A 25,589-nucleotide genomic window follows, 5' to 3' on the forward strand; every position below is an offset into this window, starting at 1 on the left:
CCTACTTCAGCTTCAACCACAACAATACACACGTACACAATAGATACAAACTTAAAGTGAACGGCTCCAAACTCGATTGCAGAAAATATGATTTCAGCAACAGAGTGGTCAATGCCTAGAATGCACTACCCGACTCTGTGGTTTCATCCCAAAATCCCCAAAACTTTAACCTAAGACTGTCTACTGTTGACCTCACCCATTCCTAAGAGGTCTGTAAGGGGAGTGCATAAGAGCACCAGCGTGCCTAAGTCCTAATGTTCCTTTTAATTGTATTCATTTTATGTATTCAATTCATGCTTATACTTATATATATTATGTAATACGTACTCGACAAATAAATAAATATAAAAAATGTCATTTTATAAAGCACCATGTGTAGTGCTAGTATTATATTTCCAATGGCTGTGCCTTGGTGCTGAATTCTACTTTTGAGGAAGTTTTTTCCTCAAGCCTTTCCTGATTATTAGAAAACCTTGCTACTTAGGATGGCTTTTGGCCTGGTCTTTCCTTATTTTGGTACCCAAGAATAGCTAGCCCTAACAGCCACCCTTCCGGGTATCTGGACTATAATATCCATAATTCCCAGCCAGCCTTGTCCATACTTTGGAGGAATTCTGTTAATACCAAAACATCTAGACTGCACAAGGCTGAGTATTTCAGGCTGTTTTTAATTTCCTTTTGGTTTGCTTATTTGCTGTACTATCTCCTTATATCCCTATATGAATATGATTAATAGTTATTTAAACTGCAATTCTTTTTGTCCCGTTTCCCCGCCCCCCCACCAGGTTTGTTCTGGTCTGTTGCTTCTTTTCTAATGATTTTACTTAAAGACTTTCATTATATTTTATTCTAAGGTGTCTTGAATTCTTAGAAAAGAAAGGATATGCATCTTGAAAATGAATGAAGTATTTGACACATTCTTTTTCTGTGTAGTATTTTGTTTAGTTTAAGAGCCCTTATACATACTGATGAGATCTGGTTTTGGGTAGTGGTTAAGGTTCCAGGCCAGAAACCCAGCTGTGAATTCTAATTCTACCTTAGGCAATAAAGCCAGATGAGGCAAGGTTGGACAGTCCTGGGAAGTGGGCAATGACAAACCACTTCTGCAAAATCTTGCCAAGATAACTGCAGGGAATTGTCCAGGTTGTTGCCAGGAGTCAACTATGATTTAAAGGCCACTACCAAACAAACAAATGAAACAAAAACCCAGGTAAAGCAAATAAGAATAAGACCTAGCAATGGTTAAGAAAGAAACAGACCGACTAATTCTGGCTGCACAAGACCAAACTTCAATAACATACAAAACCAGAATTGGGAAGATAGCAATTGAATGCAAATGCCACCTTTGCAAAGAAGCTGAAGGAACACTGGGCCACCTAGTTAGCTTCTGCAAGAAGATCGCACAGACAAACAACAGCAGGTGACAAAGTATCAACAAAGGTACACTGGAATAGTTGTAAGGAATACCACTTGCCTGCAAGCAAGAACTGGAGGGACCACAAAATAGACAATATAATAGAAAATAAAGTAGCTAGCGGGACTTTAGAATTCAAACAGACAATCACTTGCCACATAACACCCCAGATTATTGATAAGAAAGACAAAAAGTCTGGATAGGGTTGTTGTTGTTAGTTGCAAAGTCGTGTCCGACCCATTGCGACCCCATGGACAACGTTCCTCCAGGCCTTCCTGTCCTCTACCATCCTCTGGAGTCCATTTAAACTCATGCCTACTGCTTCAGTGACTCCATCCAGCCACCTCGTTCTCTGTCATCCCCTTCTTCTTTTGCCCTCAATCTTTCCCAGCATTAGGCTCTTCTCCAGTGAGTCCTTCCTTCTCATTAGGTGGCCAAAGTATTTCAGTTTCATCTTCAGGATCTGGCCTTCTAAAGAGCAGTCAGAATTGATCTCCTCTAGGACTGACTTGTTTGTTCGCCTTGCAATCCAACGGACTCGCAGGAGTCTTCTCCAGCACCAGAGTTCAAAGGCCTCGATTCTTTGGCGCTCAGTCTTTCTTATGGTCCAACCTTCACAGCCATACATTGCAACTGGGAAAACCATAGCCTTGACTGTACACACTTTTGCTGGCAGGGTGATGTCTCTGCTTTTTAGTACGCTGTCTAGATTTGCCATAGCTTTCCTCCCCAGGAGCAAGCGTCTTTTAATTTCTTGGCTGCAGTCCCCATCTGCGGTGATCTTGGAGCCCAGGAAAATAAAATCTGTCACTACCTCCATTTCTTCCCCATCTATCTGCCAAGAATTGAGAAGGCCGGATGCCATGATTTTAGTTAATGTTGAGTTTCAAGCCAACTTTTGCACCCTCCCTCCCTCTCCGGTCCTCTTTCTTTCTGCCTGGCCGCTTGCAATATTGCAAGGGTTAGGCATAGGGTTAGGGAAGCAGTAAATTGGCAAAAGAAATCTACAAATAGTAATAGGCTCTTTAGGTGCAATTCCAAAACCTCTGGAGCACCACTTGAATGCCATCAGCATTGACAAAATTACTATAATCAATTTCAAAAGGCTGCTTTCCCTGGAAAAATGTATATCTTGTGAGAATACCTTTAAAACCATGAGACAGGTCCTTGAGAAGGACTCAATAGCTAGATGCCAAATACCAAATCAGATCTAAACATATGGTTGACTATGCCATCAATCATAATAATAATATAGAAATGACACTATCTCCACACATAAAAACAAATTAACTTGCAGCAGAATCATATTCTTATTCCAGAGAGACTTCTCTTTTACTCCAGTAGAGGTTTTTTTTTCCAAAGTAAGCTAGGATAACATCATGTACTTAGTTGTTAGTGATAACATTTAAATAAAAATGGATTGCGAACATTCAACACCAAAGGATTCAAAATTTCAAAATATGTAAGTTTCAACTGTGGATCTGTTACCTGCAGCCATGAGATGAGGAAAGCAAAAGGAAAGAAGTGGGTAAAAATACAATTTTGTACAAAGTATGAAGTTCCAAGATTCTAGAAAGACTAAAATATTCTACCCTTTACTCCTCAAATCCAGAACAAGTAGGAATTTGCCTTTTGCAAACACTGCATCAAGCCAAGTCGATAATTTATGGCATTATTTTCAGAAACGATTAGAAAGTAATATGGCAGGGAAAAGAAGAGTTTGGCATTCTTACTGGTAGGAACCTTCACAAAGAAAGAAAAAAAGAAACTTGCTCCTTGAGGATTTGATAATGTTCTGGTTTCCAGTTCAGGAAGGGTTAAAACTATCACCTCAAATCCCCATGACACCAAATATGATGCAATGGAATACAAGGACAAAGACACTGGAATCAATTAATTCATTAGCACCCCCTTCCCCACGTTTCTTGCCTGGGGAGAAGCAAATCAAGAAGGCCCAGGGGAAGCAGAGATCTTTTGTGTCTGGGATAATCACTCCCAAAGAGTGCTTTAGTAAGTTGCTCTGTTAAGGAGATTTGTTGGCATTATTCCATTGCCAGCCAGTCTGGAAACCAAAAGGGCGATGAGTCTGTGGGCTATGCCTACCCACCATGCAGCAAGGCATGTTTGCAGCGGCTGCAGCTGCAGCAACAGAAGGCTCTCTCACGACATGCCTTTAAAAGACTACACCAGTCTCTGCGGCCTTTTCCCAAATCCCCACTGGGGCTTCCTTCAAGTTAATCATCTTAGCTCCCCTCTTGGGAAGCCAAGAGGATTTGCCTTCCCCTTTTTCCTTACAAGCACAAATTAAGAGAGGGGTTAAATAGTTAAAGAGTTAGGGTTCATCCCTCACTGCTTCCCTTGGGACAGCTGAGGGCAAGCAGCTCCTTTCCCTCCAGGAGGAGCAAATATCTGTCAATAAATCTAATTTGGGTCTCCTCAGCCAACACCTTGCCAGCAGGGCATTTCTTAACCCATTGGCCTCTTTCCCAAAGCCAACTGTCCCTCAATACCTGGATCTTGTCAGAGAACTAGGGTTAACTTGATATTTTGGCGTAGCCTGGCAGCTCCACAAACCCTAATCAGAACAGCCTCCTGGCCACTTATGCACATAGGGGAAAAAACCCCAGAGAGTAAGCTTCTTCAGAGTTTAGGAGAAAACAAAACAAAACAACAACAATCAACAGGTGGCCCACAGAGAGGGGGGGGAGACAAAGCTGAGCTCCTCCCCACGTGACTAACTGACATTGTTTGGGGGAATCGCTTGGTTGGGGGGTGGGGGTGCCTACCTCCTTTATACTGGGAAAATGCAACCGCAGGAAAGCAGCCCCATTGTGGAAGCTCTTCTTCTGCCATTGAAAATATACGGCTCTGGACAAGGAGGAGGATTATAACAGACACGAGGTTATTTTTTTTTTCTCCCCCCCATCCAGGCGGTAGATGTTTTTTGATATCCCCGGAAAATCTAAGGCTGAGGGCAGGCGACGAATAGCAATCCCCCACCGCGGGGCAACGAGCTAAAAGCCGGCGGGCCAACACGGGCGCCCGCTTCCTCTCCGTCCTTCAGCCTGTTTGCAGCAGGTGCCCCTGCCTGGCTGCCTGGCATGGACAGCCTCTTCTGACCCCGTTGCCAAGCGCGTTCGCCGACAAGAATCACGGCTCTTCTCTGCACCTTGGCGTCTCCCCTCTCCCTCGACTGCCCCCGCATCCCAACGCCACGGGGGCGGTGATGGTGGGAAGGGAAGGAGACAAAAGGGATCTTGTGCCTTTAAGGCCTCCCGCTTGGCGATCCCCGGTCGGGAGCGCACACAGCGAGTGGGGCGAGCCTTGTGGATCCGGGCTAGAGGGCGTTTACCCTGGACAACGCGGGAGGGAGGGAAGGAGGGGAGGGGACGGGCCCAGAGCGAGCAGGCAGGAATGGAGAAGAGACGGCGGCGGCGGCCACGCCGTAAAACCCCAGAGCGAAGGGGCTGCGAGACAGACGAGAGCCGCTGAGCGCCCGGGAGGACGGCGCCCCGCTTCTCCCCAGCTGGCCCAGGAGAAGAAGGCGGCCCAGCATTTTTTTTCTCCCCACCCCCCGCCACCGAAACCGCTCGGGCGTTGCGAGGTGAATCGAGGGAACGAGCGGCGGGGAGGTTGGAACGGGGCGCAACTGCGGCTGCCGAGCGCGCAAAGGAGGAGCTCTGACCGAGAGGCGCCCCGTCTTGCGCCTCTGGAGCCTTGGGGAGGACAGGCGGCTCTGGAAAGGCCGGGCCTTTTGGGAAATGCCTCCTCTGGAGAAGGATGAGAGCGAAAGGACGGGGGAAAGAGAGGAGCCGGGGCAGTTCCTTAGGCCGCCTCTCCCCTCGGCTCGGGGAGACGGCGGGGCGGCGAACCGGGTGGGAGGCTCTTTGGCTAAGATAGAAGCGGCTTCGTTTGGGGCGCACCGCGGCAGCTGCGGCGACTGCGAGGAAAAGGGGCGTGAGGACGCACCTGTCCAGTACAACCCGGGCTCCGGGGCCCCTCTGTGGGAGGGGGGGGCGCCGTAGTTGCTCAGGGCCGGGAAAGTTCCCTTTTGCTGCAAGCCCCCCGCGACGGAATGGGTTTTTGTCGAGGGGTGGTATCGAGCACACACCGGTGTGTAATAAGTCCCCCCCCCCCGTTCTCTTTGGCTTAGGCCGAAAAGGCCGAAGAATCCGAATTCGAATTCATTGCATTAGAAGCGGTGGGGGGGGGGGTGGGAGGGAAACCTGCACGTGTCTGAAATGTATGGCCTGGACCAGGCGTCTCCAACCTTGGCAACTTTAAGCCTGGAGGACTTCAACTGCTGGCTGGGGAATTCTGGGAGTTGAAGTCCGCCAGGCTTAAAGTTGCCAAGGTTGGAGACCCCTGGCCTGGACTGTCAGAGCTGCAATCGTCGCTTTTTTTTTTTTTTTTGTCTGCTTCCCTCCCCACCTCCCGGCCCTCCCTATTGGTTTTTCTGGGATGCCTCGGTTGGGGCCAAAAAAAAAAATGAGGCTAAGCTATGCAACTCTTCCATCTTCTCTGGTCTGGAGGGGTAAGGAGAAACAGGTGGGCTTTCCGTAACCTTTTTCCCCCCCTACTCCTGTGTGGTTCTCTGTTTGTTCTGCACATACCTCTTACAAATGGGGTTGGGGACTGGGGGAGATGAGTGAAGGAAAGGATCCTGGGATGTGGAGCTTTTCTCCCCTGTGCAATATTGCAAGCGGCCAGGCAGAAAGAAAGAGGTGGGAGAGAAAGAATGTTGACCTGTAACCTGCACTCCTTGGCTTTGGGGAACTTGCTCACAGGCCTGGCGTGTACTCTGCCACAAAAAAAACCCACAACACTTTAGGGTGGTTTATATGTATCCTGACTTTTCTCTTAAGAGCTCAAAAGGATGAAGCTATATGTGTGTCTACCTCCGCCCCCAAGGACAGCCCTGTGAAGTAGATGAGCCCAAAATTACAATAGCTTCACAGTCCAGTGGAGAATGGGTTGATCCCCCCCCCACAGGCCCATCCAATACTGTACAGGCAGTTGTCAACTTACGACCATAACTGAGCTCGAAATGTCTGTTGCTGAGTGAGAAGTTAAATGAGTTTTTCCCCATTTTCCTTGCTGCATTTGTTAACCAAATCACTGCAGTTGTTAAATGAGTAACAAAGGGGATCACAGATCCTGGGACACTGCAACTGTTACAATTGTGAGTCAGTTGTCAGGTATCCGAATGTAAATCACATGACCAAGGGGATCGGAATGAAATGCTACTGGGAGAACCGGTAGTTAAAAAAAAGCTACGATCCGACAATCACCTGTGCTGCGTGGTTTAGCTTCGCTAGAAAGCAGGATTTCTTTCTAAACTGTCGCCACAGCCGCTTCCCCCCCCTCTTGCTGTTCTACTTACCTTTCCAAGCCTCCTTTTGGTGTACTGCGCGCATGTGCGCATGTGCAGCCAACGAACCGGTAGCAGACTGGTTCAGATTTCACCCCTGATGCAGATGGTGCAATGGTCAAAAGTGTGAAAAAGGGTTATGTCACTTTTTTCAGTGCTGTTGTATCTTTGAACGGTCACTAAACGAACTGTTGTACGTTGAAAACAACCTGTAATTGCTAAATATCTCTCTCCCCATCTTTCTCTCTCTCTCTCTCTCTTTTACACACACACACACACACACACACACATACACACCATTAGGCCCATCCAGCTACTGTTGCAGTTCAGTCACTGTTGGTATTCTTATTGTATCATTTGATTTTTCCCCCCCTGCATTTGGGGGAGTCTTGCTGGGAAAACTGAATTCTGAGATGTGCTATTTTAGTGTTATTTAGTTGTGGCCTTTTTTTTTCTCTCTCCCAAAGCTTGCATCTGTCACTTTATTCTTCACAGCACCCCCTGGCCTACATCTGTAGCCTGCCACGAAGCTGTACTTGTGTGTGTCTTGCTTGGCTGCTGCGTCCCACAGTGGAGATGACTTGGCCAGAGTCCTGATGGACTGGGATGGGGTTATTCTGTCTCTGGGTTCAGAGGGGACAGGAAGAGGGGCTGTATTTTGGTGTGTTTCCCAAGTGCCTGTGATAGAAGGGTGCTATCATAACACTGGCCCCATCTCCCAGAATAGATGAGAAACAACCGTTCTGCTGAATGGTATTGGAATCTTTCTCTGAAGAAGCTGAAGCTAAAACCAGCTCTGGTTTTGGCTGACAGTCAAGACAAATAGAGTTTGAAAGGAGAAAACTATTCCAGTTTGGTTTCATGCTGAATTGCAAGTTAGGCTGCCGAAAGGGACAACGTTGGGAGATGCTTTTCCTTCACACGAATGCAGAACTTCAAAATTCATTGGGTCACACACTGGGTCATAAAATCTAAGAGAAAAACATGGACAGAGCATAGGGAGACTTGCGTTATCGGCTTAAGGAGCTAATTCAGGCCTTCTCAAACCCTGCCTTATAACCCTGAGAAGGGCAAGTCAGGGTGTGTGAAGGTTCCTTGTGAATAAAACTTAACAGAGCAGCTGCAATTTGGGACAGTTTGGATGGGTAGCCAACTCTCAAAATATGATCGGGTTTTATTCTTGCTTTTTGAGACAAAGCAGGAGTGACCCTTGACAAGTGTTCCAGTTCCGCAGTGGCTCCAGTTCCATGGTGGCTAGGGCCATGGTGGCTCAGGCTGTAAGATAGCCTGTTATTAAAAAATTAAAACAGCTGCCTGCAATTACTGCAGGTTCTAGTCCCACCAGGCCCAAGGTGGACTCAGCCTTCCATCCTTTATAAGGTAGGTAAAATGAGGACCTAGATTGTTGGGGAGGCAATAAGTTGACTTTGTAAATATACAAATAGAATGAGACTATTGCCTTACACACTGTAAGCCGCCCTGAGTCTTCGGAGAAGGGCGGGATATAAAGGTAAATTAAAAAAAAAAAGTTCTGCCTTGCAAAAGTTGCTTGTGTCTCCCAGGGCATCCCGATCCATAGCTTGAGAACCCTGGGGACGATAAGCATTTGAATATTGGTAGAGCTGTAATTTTAAGGATCCTTTCACCCTCTGGTTGCTGCTGTTTGTTGCAAAGATCAGATGAGCTTAGCAAGCGAAGGAGGTGGGATAGGGAAGAGTCTTGGTATCTTCTGAATTCTACAGACTGTTTTTATATCATAGGCAACCTTCCCAACCAGGAAATATTTCGGTGTTACGGATCTCAGCTCCCAGAATTCCCAGATAACAGCCCTTATTGGGGAGGTGACACCCACATATCTGAAGGGTAATCAGGTTGAAGAAAGGTTTAGTGATCTCTTCTAGCGCAATATGTTAGGGGGAAAGGGCTTGCCTTTTTTGAGCAGAGGATTTATTCCAGGTATTAGTAAATTTATTTCTCTGTGATTACATTCATTGAAGACTAGCCCATCTGTTGTCTGGGCAGGGCTGACAATTGGCTGCACACTCATCCTCCTTTTTCAATGGGAACTAATTATCAGAGAAAGTGAAAGCATGTTGGTTGGACAACCTTTGTTTTTTTGAGCTTCTTGCCTGTTGTGGCTTTAGAAGAAAGGGGATTTTAAATTTAAGATGGCAACACCCTAGACATTAAAACAACTATTGTCTGCGCTAAAGGTAGTCCTCGACTTATGGCTGCAATGGAGCCCAAAGTTTGCATTGATAAGCAAGGCAGTTGTTAAGTGAGTTATGCCCCATTTTACCATGTTTTCTGGCCGCAGTTGTTAAGCAAATCACTGCAGTTTTAAGTGAATTTTAAGTGTGTGGTTGTTAAGGGAAACTTTGCTTCCCGTGTTCATTTTGCTTGTCGGAAACCGCTTGAGAATGCTGATCAGATGACTCCAGGACAACTGTAAACACATGCCAGTTGCCAAGTATCTGAATTTTGATCGCATGGCCACGGGGATGCTGCAGTGGTCATAAGTGTGAAAAATGGTCATGAGTCACTTTTTTTCAGTGCTGCTATAACTTCGAGCTGTCATTAAACAAAGTCAAGGACTATCTATATATTCTCAGTGAAACTAAGATAGCTCTTCTGTTTCAAAGGTACATAGGTAGGGCATTAAGTCTTCCTTTCAGATTAAAATAATAGTTGCCTTGAATCTTTCTCTGTATGTTTTCATGCTCCTTTCTTGGTCTCTACAATCTAATAGAACGTTTTGTCTCATAAGTCTTTGGACCTAAGAACTTGGTCCTCCTGTCAGTCAGTCCTACTTGACTTTGCCATTCTCTAAACCTCCTCTCAGTTATGGGTTGTGATTATTTATTTTATTTATTTATTTATTTATTTATTCATATTTTTATACCGCCCTTCTCCGAAGACTCAGGGCGGTGTACAGCCAATAAATTGTGATTATAGTCTAACGTTGGATGACCAAAGCATTCTTCGAAGCTGTTGATGAACTCGAACTAAATATATCTCTTTCTATGTGGAATAGGGCCTTCCCCCAAGGCATTTAACAATTGGCCTTTTCTCCCTAGGATGAAAGATGTTCCAAGCCAGAGCAGTTAACCAGATCAGCTAAATGCCAATTTTTTACATACAACATGCTAACTTGGTTAATTTTAAGTTTGGTTGTATTTTTTTTTAAATAAAAAAAAACCAGGTTGGTTTAGTTTGTTGTGCAGACCCAGCTCAGTTAGTTAACCGATAGTTTAATGTGTTATGCAAACCCCTCTCAAATGGATTTAATAACTGGATTGTATGACTCTAACTTCCTAGTTAGCCCCATAATTCCATTCTTCATTTGTATCTGACTTGTCCTAAACCCAGGGCTTTTCAAGGACTACAAGGCCATGCATGCTGTCCCTACTTTAAGTCTTTTAAGTTTCCACCTAAAGAATTCCATGTGTTGAAAGACCAGGTAGGGCCTGGAAAAGGAGATTAGGTAGGACCTCTGCCCCACATCCTACTTCTGTCCTTTCCAGACCTTGCGAAAGGAGATTTAGGGGTCAAGGCACTAAACAGTTGTTTGATTACTCTGTTAAAGTTGAATGCAGGGACAAGGCTTAAATTGGGTTGGACTGTTGAGATCTGTCTTTTGGGATGAAGATAACATTAGTATACTGATTAGTATACTGTTACTAGAGCAACCTCTGGATATACAGCTGATATTTTGCTGGCTGTATTAGATTCTCCCCAGGATAGTGGAGAGTTACAAGCTGAAGGCAATTACTGCTGGTGGTCTTGCTTGAAGTAAATCTGAAAGAAAGGAAAAAAATTAGGACCTCCAGTAAAATTGACTGAAAATATCTGAGAATAATTGTCTTAATGGTGTAATTGTTGCAACAAGTGTAATCTGCATTCGTTTACTATGCGTACTGTATATCTCCCACAGTGAGCGTGAGTATGTGGGAAGGGTAGGGAAGGACAGAATGCATAAGTAGACAATTCTTTGTAGAAACGTCTGTTTGGCTATGAAAGGAAGCAAGCTATCAGTTCAAAATGGCCTGAAGTGGGAAGGAAATGTGCAAAGAGAGTTGTGGATTAGTAAGGAGTTGTGGGGGGGGGAGGAGAACTCCTAGCTTTGAGTTCCAGAGAATGAGTGCAGCTGGTGCTTCAGCCACGGAATGGAAACTAATGTGTGACCAGCTGACAGTATATATTTTCTTCCTGCAGGTTGCAGCCTCAGCTTGATGAAGAGGAAATAAGAAACCTGACACTGAGGGTGCTCCCTTACGGAGACCCATGTCGCCTCATTGTGCCCTATTCCTAGGGGCCTTCCAGGTACTGGGGCTTCCCCAAGGCCAAACAAATGTCATGCTGTCAGGAATACCTGTTGTTGTTTGAGAGTTCTTTGCAGAGTCCTATTCCGAGACAGAAACATTCCCCACCACAGGTGTTAAAACTCTCCTCTGTAGAATCTCCTGGTGCTTTTTGCCCAGAATCTGGCATTTGGCAGGGTCTTGTTTCTCCCTGCCATCCTGTGTCAGGTTCCTCCTGGCTGTGTCTCCTGCCCCTCAAGCCTGGTCTTTTCTCCCTGAGCTACGTTCTTGTGCTATGAGTCAAATGACTTCAGCTGAAAACATTCCTCAGAGAAAGAAACCAGCAGATCTGTTGGTTCCTGGGGCTTCGTGCATGCAAAATGCCTTGACTCTGCAGGGGAATAGGAATACAAAGGGACCTCCTTCCCACCCAATTACACTTCACCAGGGGTGATTCCTGCAGTGGAAGCTGTTCATGCCTCTTGAACTGTTGGGGGAATAGCGTGCACCTTCTTTGCTTGGAGAAAAGAGACCTCCTTTCCAAAGCTGCTTCTAACTCTTTTCTCTCTTTTCCCACAGTATGTCCTGGTTTAGTGGCATCCTGGTGCCCAAAGTGGACGAGCGGAAGACTGCTTGGGGGGAGCGCAATGGGCCCAAGCGCCATCGCCCAGCACTTTGTGGCCCACGCTACATGAGCTGCCTACAGGACCAAGAGCTGGAGCGCAGAGGCAGCGGGGCGCTGGGGTTGAACTGTTCTTGGCAGGAAGACCACTATGGCAGGAAGCAACCAACATCGCTTCCGCCTGGTTCTGGAACCGGAGATTTGGGGCTTAAAGCTGTGGACCTGGGATTTGAGGATGGCGGCGGCATGGGGGTTGAGGCCAAGAGGCTGTCTGTCAGCGACTGCGGCTGGCACCTCCTGCAAGTGTTCCGCTCTAAGCGCTTCCGCTCGGCCAAGTTGGAGCGTCTCTACCAGCGCTACTTCTTCCAGATGAACCAGAGTTCACTGACTGTGCTGATGGGCGTTTTGGTGCTAGCATGTGGCATCATGCTGCTCTTCCACTGTGTGCCTGGCACTCCCCGTGTGTCCTACACCACTGCCCTTGCCGTGGCTGCTACCCTCTTCCTCTCCCTCATGGTCCTCTGCAACCGGACTGGCTTCCACCAGAACTGCATGTGGGCGGTGAGCTATCTGGTCATTGTGGCACTATGCGGAGTGCAGGCTTTGGGCACTCTCCAGGTCTCGCCGCGGAGTGCCTCCGAGGGGGTCTGGTGGAGCATCTTCTTCATCTACATCATCTACACCCTTCTGCCCGTGCGCATGCGGGTGGCAGTGCTGGCTGGAGCCCTGCTGGCTGTCCTTCACTTGGTGATTTCTTGGTACCAGAACAGTACAGACTCCTTCGTTTGGAAGCAGGTATGGGGGAAAGTTGGGCTGAGGGAGGAGATGGTGGAGCTCCTTGGCGATAAAGATCAATGTATAACTTGGTGGGTGGGGAGGATTAGAAACCCTGTGCAGTACTAATTGAAGATGCTTTGTTGAAGGATAGCTAAAGCCTTTGGTGTCGAAGGAAGACTATAAAAGACTGGACTGTCTAAAGGTGGTAAGGACTTATTAAGGGGAGCAGGCATGTGGCCAGGTCAGGAAATTAAAGTCCTCCCATCAAGCAAAATGAATGAATGAAGAATGAATGAGGCTCCTTGAATAATATGGGAGGGAGCAAATTCTGTGACCTTTTCCCCATCCCCACAATTACTCCAATTGTGGATGGAGCTAAGTGGAATATGCATATCCTCAATTCCATTAAATATAGCGTGATCTCTGCCTTTTGGGGATGAATACGTTTGAGCTTGCTTTTCTTTACTGCTGTATATTGTCTAGGTTCCTGCTTTGATGCTAGCAGAAGTTTGCCTAGAAATCCATATGGCTGGAATTGGCGCTACCGAGGTAGCTGTAGCATTCACAGCATCTCTTATCTATTGTTCTGAAAATAGTGTTTTTTAAGCTAATGGCTGGATGATCGAAGAGTCCATTTGTGTAAACCCATCATTTTGCTTCATCTCCTTTGCTATTACAATGAGTTCTAAACATGTAGCCATTTCTGTAGTTCCTCTTCCATCCTTTTGCTCTCTTCAACTTCTCCATTGTTTCTACAGTGCCATCCTCCTGATCTTATCTATATTCTGGATGAATGAAGAAATGTATTAATAATGTGGATGAGAAGAGATTGGAGGAGGAGGGGGGGGCATCATTGTATTATCATCACTGGACAGCCAATGCTGATTTAGGATAAGACCATTGGTTCTGGAGAGCATCAGATAATGGAAAGATGTTTTTAGATTGATTCCGTATTACAGGTAATTCTTGACTTACGCCCCACGATTGAGCCCAGCGTTGCTGTCGTTAAGCAAGATAGTTGTTCAGTGAGTTTTGCTCCATTTTACAGCTTTTCTTGCCATAGTTGTTGATCATTGCAGTAGGTTGTTGGTAACACGATCGTTAAGTGAATCTGGCTTCCCTATTGGCTTTGCTTCTCGGAGGTTGCAAAAGGTGATCACGTGACCCTGGGATTCTACCACCATCATAAATACGAGCCAGTTACCAAGCATCCAAATGTGGATCATGTGACCACGGGGGATGCTGCAGTGCTTGTAATTGTGAAAAACGGGCCATAAGTCATTTTTTTCAGCGCTGTTCTAACTTCAAACGGTCACTAAACGATTGGTTGTAAGTTGAGGTAGTGGGTATTACTGTAATCCAGGGGCCTTCAACCTTGGCAACTTTAAGCCTGGCGGACTTCAACTCCCTGGGGAATTCTGGGAGTTGAAGTCCGCCAGGCTTAAAGTTGCCAAGGTTGAAGGCCCCTGCTGTAATCGATTGAATTAGAGACAAAATATATTTTTCACTATGCACATCTGGATAGAAAATGTAAAAATTTCAGCAAGATCTATGTTAACATGTAGTTGATCACACATTTGTGCTTTGGTTTCTTTTTTTTCTCCTAAAAAGCAACAGCAGAATCTTCCCTTTTCTTTATCGAGCATTTATCCTTTTGAAACCTGTCAAATTCAGTGAATGAAAGTTGCACAGGTACACTGCAATTAAGATGTTCTAAAGCCACCTAACATTCTATTCTCCTTCAACACACGAATCATTAAACTTGTGGTGGCAAAGGCTTAGGGTAGCAATAATGCAATACTCAGACACATAATGTATGCGTAAAGAGGGAGAAGATGGCAGGAAGGGAATGAGCCACAAGTGCGTGTGTGGGAGGCAGCATAGAACAATGATCCTATGCTCTTGTGATGACAATACCTGTGACAATACTGAGATGAGTTCTCAAAGACTTAAAAAAAAACAAAAAACATCCTGCAGATTTACAGCTTGTTCTCTCCGCTCCACTCAAACGTAGGAGCTCTGCAGTTTTTTTCACTAGTTGCGAACCTAGGGTGTTTTTTTTAAAAAAAAAAATATTCTGAGGATAGGTAGTAAAATGCTTATTTATTAATCAAATATTGTAACAGGGAACGTGGGGGGAGGGTGTTCAGGCATGCAAAATTGTCATCATCTTACCCAAACTGCCCCCTTTATCCTTCTGCTTCTTTCTAAATGAACTAGTAAGATATAAGATTTCAGTATTATTCCTTTTCTTCTGATTATAGGGCAGGAATGCTTCCTTAACTGGAAGCAAAGGCCAATCCAACCGGCTCCCAATGACCCTCCCTTAGGCACAGCTGATAAATAGAGTAAATGTTTCTGAAGAGGCTAGGTATCTGGAAAGGGTCAACCCAAGATCATCAAAGCATCTTCCAGAGCCTTAAGTATAAGAAAGTATTTACTGAAATATGCTGTGGAATGGAAAAAGAACCTAACTCTTTCCAAGGGAAACCAACAGGACTGATCCTTCCCCTCTGGGGTTACTGACATGATTACTCCAGAGTTGCACATCGTAAGCTGGTTAGATGGCAATAAAGTGTTTTAGGTTATGATTGTGAGCTAAGTGACAAATGAGTTAGGGGTAAAAAACAACAGTAGGGCATAAATTGGAATAATAACGTGTATGGATAGTGTATGGTGGACAGGTGGAGAAGAAGGAAGCTGGCTTGCCTCTTGTCTTCAATTCTCCAGTAGGAGTAGAAAAAGCTCAATTTCTCTTTAGAAGTTAGAACTAAAATATCAAAGGCTCACATTTTTTCTTTTCTTTTTTTTGGCCAGCAGAAATAAACTGGAGAAATATGCTAATTATAACCCAGGGGATATTGTCTAGTGCTTATTAACTGTCCACAGTGCTGTTTCTGAAGACATGTATTAATCATTCAGAGATATGGCTGACTATTGCCATGACTAAGGAAGTCTGAACTGAAGATGGAGGAATGTAGCCAGAGTCACAATTATGGGACTAATGAATTTTTACCAGCTCGCTGAAAATTTGAAGTACGGTGGCATGTCTGTATATAGAGCCCGGTGCTACACTGCTATCATCTCTGTATTTCTTGTTTCCTTCCAAAGGAAATTTAAGGATGTAGCTAATTAGCTAGGATGTAGTTAGTTAATTATATCATTAATAATAACCATTATTTTTGTTCACAGAATAGTTGCTTATACAGTAGCTTGGATCTTGCACAACACACTTAACAAGATTACTTAAAAAGATAGCAACTGTAGTTGTACAATTTTTAATCTCAGTTGTGGATTTGAGGGTGGTTGGTTTTGCTGTTATGTTTTTTTGGGGGGAGGGGGGAGAAGATTTAGTAATTCCATCTTATGTTGTGTTGTCTGTTTGGTTTGTTTATTGTTTAGTGTACTGTTAAATTGGAAACAGGCTTAGCTTGGCAGCCCAATTAAGCTTGGGTTCCATGCTTCCAGCCACCATGTCTTGAGTTTGCTGCACAAGATGCCTCCAAACAGAGTTTCTTCTTTGGTGCTTTGAATTATTTCAGATAGCTCTAGTCTAAGATAGAGAAACTAAGTATATCCAGATATTCCTGAACCAGAAATCCCAGCAGTTGAATTCTTCATGACCAGCAGTGAGATACTGGTTCGTCAACACCTTCTGAGCCCATTCCTTTGTTCCAATTCTTAATGGTAATCTAAATATCATTTAACAGTTTTGAGATTAGCAGATTTTGGAATCTGAACTAACATTCAAGATTCAGTTTCCACCTATCAGAAATTCGCAGTGAAAAGGAGCATATACCCACCCCGTTATTTATTTATTTTATTTATTGGAATTTGTCAAACAAAAATGAGAACAAGAATAAGAGAATAAAAATACAATGACAGGCATGATAGGCATGTTAGTTCACTTATGCACTGCTCTCTACTGACCATTTAAATATGAAGTAAGGTCCACAGAAGTCAATTTGTGACTGAAACTGAAAATTTGTAGCTGAGACAACTGAATTAGGTAGGGCATTCCAGACTTTGCCAACTCTATTACAGAAATCATATTTTTTATAGTCAAGTTTAGAACGATATACATTGAGTTTAAAGCGGTTGCTTGAATGCATATTATTGTGATTAAAACAGAAAAAGTCATTTACAGGTAAAACATTACTATGTATAATTTGTATGCAATATCTCTGACCGCAAGCGATGCAGTTCCAAGTTATCCAAACCGAGAATTTTGAGCCTAGTAGCATAAGGAATTCTATTGTGTACAGAAGACTGCAAGACTTTTCTCGTGAAGTACTTCCGATATTTCGTTGGGGGTGTTACTTGGAACCCTGACATTTGAACCTGCTTGATTGTACTGATGTCAGATATATATGGTAGGGATTCCAAACAGTTGAACAATACTCTAAAATTGACCTAGCATAAGTTTAATAAATTCTAATTAGCAATACAATGCTTCCAGAAAAAAAGCTTCTCAAAATTGAGAAAGCAAAGTGAGGGTCATTTGCAAGAGAGATGTTCATTTTAGCTTCCATTGAGAACTGCAGAGAAGATTAGTTTGCCTCAGTAAAACTAGAGGCACTGTAGGATTTAATCTGTATTTTATATCAGGTTTCCCCAAAGTGAACCCCAAACAGTTGTTTTTGCTATTATTATTCATTGAACTATTAACATGGTATTTGTTACATTATTTTCATATAATTTAGTTTGAAACTTCATAAAGGGGTTGATGAGTTGAAGTGTTTAGGGCCCCCTAGTTTAGAGATATGTACTTAGGATCCAGGGTACTAAAAGCAGTTCTGGAAGATTCTTTCAGTCCCTGGTTCCCTTCAAAGTAAGATTGCTGAGATTGGAGAGCCCATCACCTTCTAGAACAGTGGTTCTGGCTGAGGAATTCTGGGAGTTTTTTTTAAATTTGCATTTATATCCCGCCCTTCTCCAAAAACTCAGGGCGGCTTACACAATGTTAGCAATAGTCTATATACAAAGTCAGCTTATTGCCCCCAACAATCTGGGTCCTCATTTTACCTACCTTATAAAGGATGGAAGGCTGAGTCAACCTTGGGCCTGGTGGGATTAGAACCTGCAGTAATTGCAGGCAGCTGTGTTAATAACTGTGTTACCAGTCTGAGCCACAGAGGCCCTTTTTTGAAGTCCACAAGTCGTAAAGTTGCCAAGGTTGGAGACCACTGTTCTAGATGATGTTAGATTCCAGTTCCCACTGGCTTTAGTCAGCCTGAGTATAGGAAAGGATGGATGGCAAGTATAATCCAGCAATATTTAAGGAAACACATATTTCCTTCCTTTCATCTTTCTCATGGGTGCCCAAGTACTGTAGCAAGATACAGTACTATAAATACTAGTTTTGGGTCAAGGCACCAAGAAGCAATAGCAAATAAAGCCTTTTTCATTGTGTATTTATTTTTTTATGTAGAACTTTTCCTGGCTTGGGGAAGATTACAGTTTTTTCCCCCCACTCTGTGAACTAATATCAGACTCAGAATTTGTCCGTGCTGTTGGGTGACATTTCACGAATGTTGAGTATCCATCACTGTTGCAGGCTATTTCATGGAAGGAATTGGGAGTAAGCTACACCAGAGGTAATAAGAACCAGTAAGTAGTTCCCAGATAAATAAACAGGCCTGTGATGTTTGGTTACTTTAATTGACTGAAAAATATTTATTCAGCTAGAAATGTAATCTAGCAGCAGAGTTTATACGCATGGACACACATGCCTATATATCATGCAAGTTTGTTCAGAAGCAGCATATGGCAAGCATTATCTGAAAAGAAAGTGGAAGTTTCAAAGTTCAGTGGTATAGCTGTGCATATGTTTCCATGCACGCCATCCAAGGTTCAATCCATGACTTCTCCATTTTGTTTAAAAAAAGAAGAAGCAAGTAATAGGTGATGAGAAAGCTTCCTGAAAACTGAAAACATTCTGGAAAACTGCTCCCCAGTCAGTAGACAATGATGAGTTTCATACAACGGTAGGCAATCTGACTGTTACTTTGGACTACAACTCCCACGATCCTCTTGTCATTGACCGCGCTGGTAGAAACTGGCTGAATTGGAATTAAGAAAACCTGAACGCTCCCTCATACCATTAAGCTCATATGGACAAGCAGTCTGAAGTACGGATCAAGGCATGGTTGTACACAGGATATGTCCCCTTTTCTTGCCTGATTCTATAGCTGATTAGCAAAGGGGGAAAAATGCTTCTGAAATACATTGAATCTCATGCAGATTTAAGTGACTTATCAGTTAAAATGCTTATCATAATTGCGGCCTTTGGATCGCATCTCTAATAATACAGCTCTGCTGTTGTCCTCTCCTTCTGATCACTATTACTTCTAGGCCAAGGGTCGACAATCTTAAACACTCAAAGAGCCATTGGACCCGTTTCCCTCAGAAAAGAAAACACCGGGAACCACAAAACCCTTCCTATGACCCGACTATTTCCTGAGCGGCCACAAAACTAGCATATGTAGTTGAATTAAACATTCTGTTTCCTTCTGAGATTTTTCTTGGATTTATCCATGGTTGGCCTACCAGGGTCGAAAAGCTCAATAAATCGCATGCCGGCGGATGTAGTACATTAGCGGTTGTGACACATATTTTGAGCGACAGGGGGCTGCAGCAGAGAGATGAAAGAGCCACATGCAGCTCCAGAGCCACGGGTTGCTGACCCCTGTTCTAGGCAAACCACTATCAACGCAACTCTGTCTCAGGTTCTCAAGGGCCTCAAAGCGAAGCTTTTCTTAGCCTGTGACTAGACCAGGAGTGGTGGTTCTTATGCCCCCCCAGTTCATCTCTTCTGAGATGGGTTGTCTCAGGTGTGACAGTTAATAGCCTGAAAAACAAAGTACTTTTATTATTATTATTATTATTATTATTTTTTATTATTTATTAAATTTTTATACCGCCCTTCTCCCGAAGGACTCAGGGCGGTTTTACAGCCATAATAAAAAACAAACAGCAATATACACATAAAACCATAATTAAAAAACTTATTATACAAAAGGCCGAATTGAAACATTTAGAATAAAACCCCAAATTATAAAATGTTAAAACATTAAAACTAATTAAAATCCTATTAAAATCCTATGCCAGTCCTGCGCGAACAAACAAATAGGTCTTCAGCTCTCGGCGGAAAGTCCGAAGGTCCGGCAGTTGCCGAAGTCCAGGGGGAAGTTCGTTCCAAAGGGTGGGAGCCCCCACAGAGAAGGCCCTCCCCTTGGGGGCCGCCAGCCGACATTGCTTGGTGGATGGCACCCTAAGGAGTCCCTCTCTGTGCGAGCGTACAGGTCGGTGGGAGGCATTCGGTAACAGCAGGCGGTCCCGTAAGTACCCTGGCCCTAAGCCATAGAGCGCTTTAAAGGTAGTCACCAACACCTTGCCTACTTGGATGGCTGGAGGAGGGGCAAAAACCTCTCAGGTTTGCCAATGTGGGCACAGAGAAAGGTCAGGGTGCTTTATTTCCCAGAATGAAGTACTTTTGCTACAACTGAATCATGTTTCTTGGGATGGTTCTATAAGTGTGTGAAATAACCTATCAATAAATTAGGTTCATACATTGTTCAAAGCCAGGATTGCTTAGCCATAACCGATTGGATTTATATATTATGCTAATTGTGGTTTGCAAACTTCACAGACTGAGTTCATTCAATATGCTAAGCCAAAACCAGACAAACCATATAATTATAGACTCATAGAATGGAAAGTTGAATGTATCACCTAGTCCTAGTCCTACCCGATGCCCAGAGCCAGAATCTATTAAATACAGCACCTCCAACCCAGGGTGGGTAAAAGGGATTATGCCCTATTTTGTTGTGTAAGCTCAGTTAATGATTTCAAACAGTAATGGTGTATGTAGGTCTTCTTACACTGTTCTGTCATCCTTCGGTGAAGCAAATCCAGATGCTGGATTGCAGTTGCCGAAATTACAATTAGCTAAATCTTGTGTTTCTGAACGCTGTAGCCGTGATTTGAGCAAGCACTTAGTTGGTAATTCTGGACCAATTATTATGCTCTGTAGCTGAATATGTCTGCGTTAATTACTGCGGAGAGATGTTTTCATTTTGGAATATAAACGGAGCTGCTCTGTTAAGAGAACTGAATTATTTTTTTTTTTAGGCCCGCGGAGTCTGTTTTCTTTCATTTAACCAAGTGCTGGTACCCTTTTAACTAGATTTCTTAACTTGCTTTGGAAATGTTTTATGGAACTTTGTGAATGTTTTGTGCTGGAAGCAGTGTGACTTCTGGACAGCAGCCCCTCTGCCTACATGGTGGCTTTGTGTGAAAGGATTGTAAACAGGCACGGAATAGGCTGTTGGGCTCTCGCTCGTGATATTTTTACTTTGTCTTGGTGACTGCAGAACATCAAGGCAAGAAACAGTGGCGCCGTTCTGGTGCCCAGTAGGAATTAATGCCAGAGGAAACTGTTAAAACTCGCAAAGCATTTCACTTTCAAGACAGCGCTGAGTGCCAGTAATCTTGGCCTCCATTCAGCCCCATCAGTTTCCCTCCTAGGCATGCACCCTCGGCAGCTCCAGCTGCGTGCGGCTGGTTATTGTATGGGGAAACCTTAAGCTGACCTCTGTTGAAAAATGGACTTTTGGCTTCTTTGGCTACTCTGCCTTCCTAGTAACTTGCTGCTTGTCAAATATTCAAAGCTCGTTGTTGTTTTTGCTTTCCAGAGCTTACAATAAACTGGCAGGGCAGGGCCCAATTATTATTAATATTTCTGTAAGGTGAGGCAGACACATCACAGAATTGTAATGGTATGACTTGCACCTGGTTGATTTGAACAGACCCCTGCTATTATTACTTGGTTGGTTTTCTGCCTCATTTATCCTCCTTATCAATAGCTGCCTTACCTGTTAGTAATCTGCCTTTCTTCCATTTTGGGGCTTGTGTGCAGCATTCATGTGTAGACTCCCGTTTGGTCACTGCCAAGCTTAGACTGGGAATCTGTGCCCTGGCTTGAGAGGATATGTTGCTTTGGAACAATAAGTTTATTGCCTAAATTGGTTTATTCCCTTCAAGTCTCTTTTTCTTGCCATGTAGCATATTATGTTATGTGTGCAAGGACAATTGTTCCTTGCGGTATTTAGAAAATGGTGGACTGTTGAATTAATTATTAACTATTAATTATTAACTATTAATTATTAATTAATTATTAATTATTAATTAATTATTAATTAATTAACTATCTTTTAAAGGATGAGCAAGTGACCCCTTGGATGTTACACAAATGTACTGTTTCTAGATAACTCTGGCCTGGCAGATGAGCCTCGAAGGCAGGGAGTTGATGCCTAGAGGGTATGTGTGAATGTGTAAACACATAGGTAGCCATTCTAAACAATTTGTGCATCTAGCCCAGCATTGTTTATTCTAATTGGCAATAGTCTTCTTGGGTTTTGAGGAGGAAGTCTTCCGCATTATTAGCTGGGCATGAAGGAAGGGACTTCTGCAAATGAAGGGCATGCCTTAAATATATCCTTCCCCACAGAAACATACTCACCTCCCTAGGAAGCAGGGGTGAAATCCAGCAGGTTCTGACAGGTTCTGGAGAACCGATAGTGGAAATTTTGAGCAGTTCAAAGAACCGGTAGTGAAAATTTTGAGTAGTTTGGAAAACTGGCAAATACCACCTCTGGCTGGCCCCAGAGTGCGGTGGGAATGGAGATTTTGCAATATCCTTCCCCCAAGAGTGGGGAGGGAATGGGGATTTTGCAGTATGCTTCCCCTGGAGTGGGGTGGGAATGGAGATTTTGCAGTATGCTTCCCCTGTCACGCCCACCAAGCCACACCACGCCCACCAAGCCACGCCCACGGAACCGGTAGTAAAAAAAATTGGATTTCACCACTGCTAGGAAGCTATTGTATATGTCATTTTTCATCCTCTCTCCCTAAAAGTGTTGGGATCTTCCTGACACCCACTCTTCCCAGCAGAATCTTTGGTATCTTGGGCATCAACAGAGGGGCAGGGAGAGAAGTACAAAACCCCAATTGTGTTCTGGGAGGCCTTCCTCACACAAAGCTTTTAATTCATTCTTTAGGCTGGGTTGTGAGGGAGGATGGTTCTCTCGGAAGACAGTAGGAACGTGAAAGCCAAGCTAGAAATTGCTGGTGGGGGGTGGGGGGGGTTTGGTCATAAAATACTTGGTTTTTCCTCTTGTGCCCAGTTTGTATGGGTCTTTCCCTTGCTTGCAGCTTGTTGCAAATGCTTTGATCTTCCTCTGTACCAACATCATTGGTATCTGCACCCACTATCCAGCTGAAGTGTCACAGCGCCAGGCCTTCCGGGAAACACGTGGCTACATCCAGGCTCGACTGCACTTACAACGTGAAAACCGTCAGCAGGTGGGGAGCTAATCAGAATTGAGGGTGGGCAGGATGGGGACTGGTGTGGGGAATGGGGAGTTAAGGGTTGGGAAAGCACAGCACGCACTATATCTTGAGTTCCTGCATGTTTTTGGTTAATATTGAGATGATTTTGTTGCTCGGGGATGGGATGCCCCAACTCTGAGACCCTTTAACGGGGCCTACAGCAGGGGTCCCCAACCCTCTGGATCATGGCCCAATACTGTTTGAAACCGGGCTGCGCGAGTGAGGGGCAAGCATGCATGCACGTGAAGCTCCACTTGTGCGAGTGATAGGCCCTTGCACTCAAGTGCGAAGCTCCACCTATGTAAGTGTGGAGGGCACTCATGCGCAAAGCTCCATTGGTGCTTCATATGCGAGCATCCTCCACTCACGCAAGTGTAGCTTTGCACGCGAGCACAAGCGCCCTCCACTCAAGTACCCTCCGCTCACATATGAATTTCCATTTGCACAAGTGTGCATGGACGCACGCCGGTCCTCAATGGAGCTGTGAGTGCGGGCGTGCACCTGCTACTCACAAGCCCCCTGCGCCTTCTCCTACACCAAGGTGGAAAGGTTGGGGACCGCTGCTTTATAGAATTCGGTAGAAATTACAGTTAATTTCTCATATTTATACTGCATCCATTCTATGAATTCAAGGTCATAAAAAGTTTCTGGGTTCTTTTTTTGTTTGTTTGTTTTTTGTAAAATATACAAAGTACACTCTCCTCAGATGGAACTTTTCTTCCATCCCCTCCATTATTTTTGTTCAAATTAAGTGAGGAAGGGTCCTACTAAGCTTTTGATCATATAACTTTTGCTTGGTTTTTATAGAGGCGTCAATGTATCATTCAGTATTGCGCTTCTTTTTAAATCAAGAGAATCCTGTTCCTAGGGACATGTGTAGGTAGATCAGTTCACTTTATTGTTTTTCTTGACCCTTACAGGTTGCAAACTATTTATTATATCCTCAGAGTCTTTCTCCTGCAACTGCAATTGGTAGATGTAAATGTAAAATGTAAAATTAGATGACATTTACATCTTGTACTATAGTTTAAACCAGGGGTGGGCTTCAAAAATTTTAGCAAGGGGTTCTCTGCCCGGTTGCTGGGTGGGCATGGCCATGGTGGGCGTGGCCTAGTCCACCTCCTGCACTGCGGCCCGGGGGGGGGGCTTTTTTCCTTGCACTCGTCTGCTTTGTATTTAAAGTCAGACATGTGCCTATGTGTTGAACATTTCCCTATATTGTAGGCTTGTAAATTAATTGCATTGGCTTCCTGAGACCAATGACGGTAATTATTTTGGAGTTTATTTCATCATTCACCTCTGCACTATATTTCAGGATCTTTAATTCTTGAAAGAATGCATAAAAACCAAATTTGTTCTTCTCTCTATGATCCACAGATCGAGTTTAACTGTGCCAGTACATTTTCTTCTAGAGAGGTTCTGTGGAAGTGAATACCTCATTGCTGTTATTTAGCACTAACACTGGTCTCTTCCAGTGAACCTCGTGACTTTATTAGCTGGGCCTAAGGATATAATGTTTTATACACATACTCGAGCATTATCTTTAACACAGATTCCCTTTCCCCCCGTATGGTAATAAATTGCCATCTTGGGCCTTCTTCCTTTCTGCTATGTTCCAGCCAGTCAAATGATTATGAGGTGGGAACAGGTAGCCCAGCAACTCAACTCTGTAATGCCTTGCGGGCCAAAAAAAGTGTGAAAAAACAACATTGGTACTGGGGTGGGTTTGTATGTTCTGATCTTGGTCTTTGGTTTATTCCAGCAAAATTATTGCTGTAATGGAGACCATAATGGACCTTTCTTTCTGGACCCCTGACAGGAACGACTTCTGCTCTCAGTGCTGCCCCAGCATGTTGCCATGGAAATGAAGGAGGACATCAACACCAAAAAGGAAGACATGATGTTCCACAAGATCTATATCCAGAAACATGACAATGTCAGGTAATATATGCTTTTGATATATGTGTCTGTGACTTTGAGTGACAGTTAACTAACATCATTCTGTTAGAAATTTGGAGATCCTAGCATAATTTCTTGGCAGATGAGGGTCAGTGGAGTTGGAGATGTTGGCTGAATTGCCTCATGAATATATGCAAAAAGGAGCCAAATGGCTTTTGGCTGTTTGTGGGTTTCTGTTCTAATATCTGTTTCTGCTTTTCTCTCCCTACAGCATTCTCTTTGCTGACATTGAGGGCTTCACCAGCTTGGCGTCCCAGTGCACAGCACAAGAACTGGTCATGACACTGAATGAACTGTTTGCCCGTTTTGATAAGCTGGCTGCGGTAAGGGAGGAACAGGCTAGGCCAGTGATGGCTAACCTTTTCCGGACTGAGTGCCCAAAGGGCGTGCGCATGCCCGAACCCCCAAAATGCAATGCACACGTGGCCCCTGCATGCATGGCCACCTGCACGCACCCCCTGCGCATGCGTGTGTGGCCCCTGGACGTGCTCCTTGTATGCACGCCAGCCCCTGCACATACGCAGCAGAGACCCAAAGACCAGCTGGCCGGAGGGAGGCACGCGCACATGTGCAGTGGAGCTGAACTGGGGCAACAGCTAATGTGCCATCAGAGAGGGTGCTGCATGCCACCTTTGGCATGTGTGCCATACATTCGCCATCATGGGGCTAGGCCAACAGAAGAGATGATTTCCTGAACTTAATGCTTTTAGATATGTTGGGCAGTAATCCTTATAAAGCTCAGTGATAGAGCAC

At 44.3% G+C, this 25,589-nt stretch overlaps 1 protein-coding gene across 2 annotated transcripts in view; it reads left to right on the forward strand.

Moving 5' to 3' along the window:
- Positions 1 to 4,806: 4,806 nt before the first annotated feature.
- Positions 4,807 to 25,589, forward strand: part of ADCY6 (adenylate cyclase 6) — a 66,806-nt gene continuing 46,023 nt past the window's right edge. The window contains exons 1-6 of one of the 2 annotated variants that reach the window (XM_058168847.1): positions 4,807 to 5,018; positions 11,001 to 11,108; positions 11,666 to 12,503; positions 22,701 to 22,850; positions 24,697 to 24,818; positions 25,048 to 25,159. In XM_058168847.1, the coding sequence (XP_058024830.1) occupies positions 11,667 to 12,503; positions 22,701 to 22,850; positions 24,697 to 24,818; positions 25,048 to 25,159 (1,221 nt within the window). In that variant the 5' untranslated portion in view covers positions 4,807 to 5,018; positions 11,001 to 11,108; position 11,666. Of the gene's footprint in view, positions 5,019 to 11,000; positions 11,109 to 11,665; positions 12,504 to 22,700; positions 22,851 to 24,696; positions 24,819 to 25,047; positions 25,160 to 25,589 lie in introns of those variants that run through there. The other variant, XM_058168848.1, reaches the window with a different exon arrangement.

This window comes from Ahaetulla prasina, chromosome 2 (genome assembly GCF_028640845.1).
Source record: "Ahaetulla prasina isolate Xishuangbanna chromosome 2, ASM2864084v1, whole genome shotgun sequence".
Taxonomy (NCBI): Eukaryota; Metazoa; Chordata; class Lepidosauria; order Squamata; family Colubridae; genus Ahaetulla; species Ahaetulla prasina.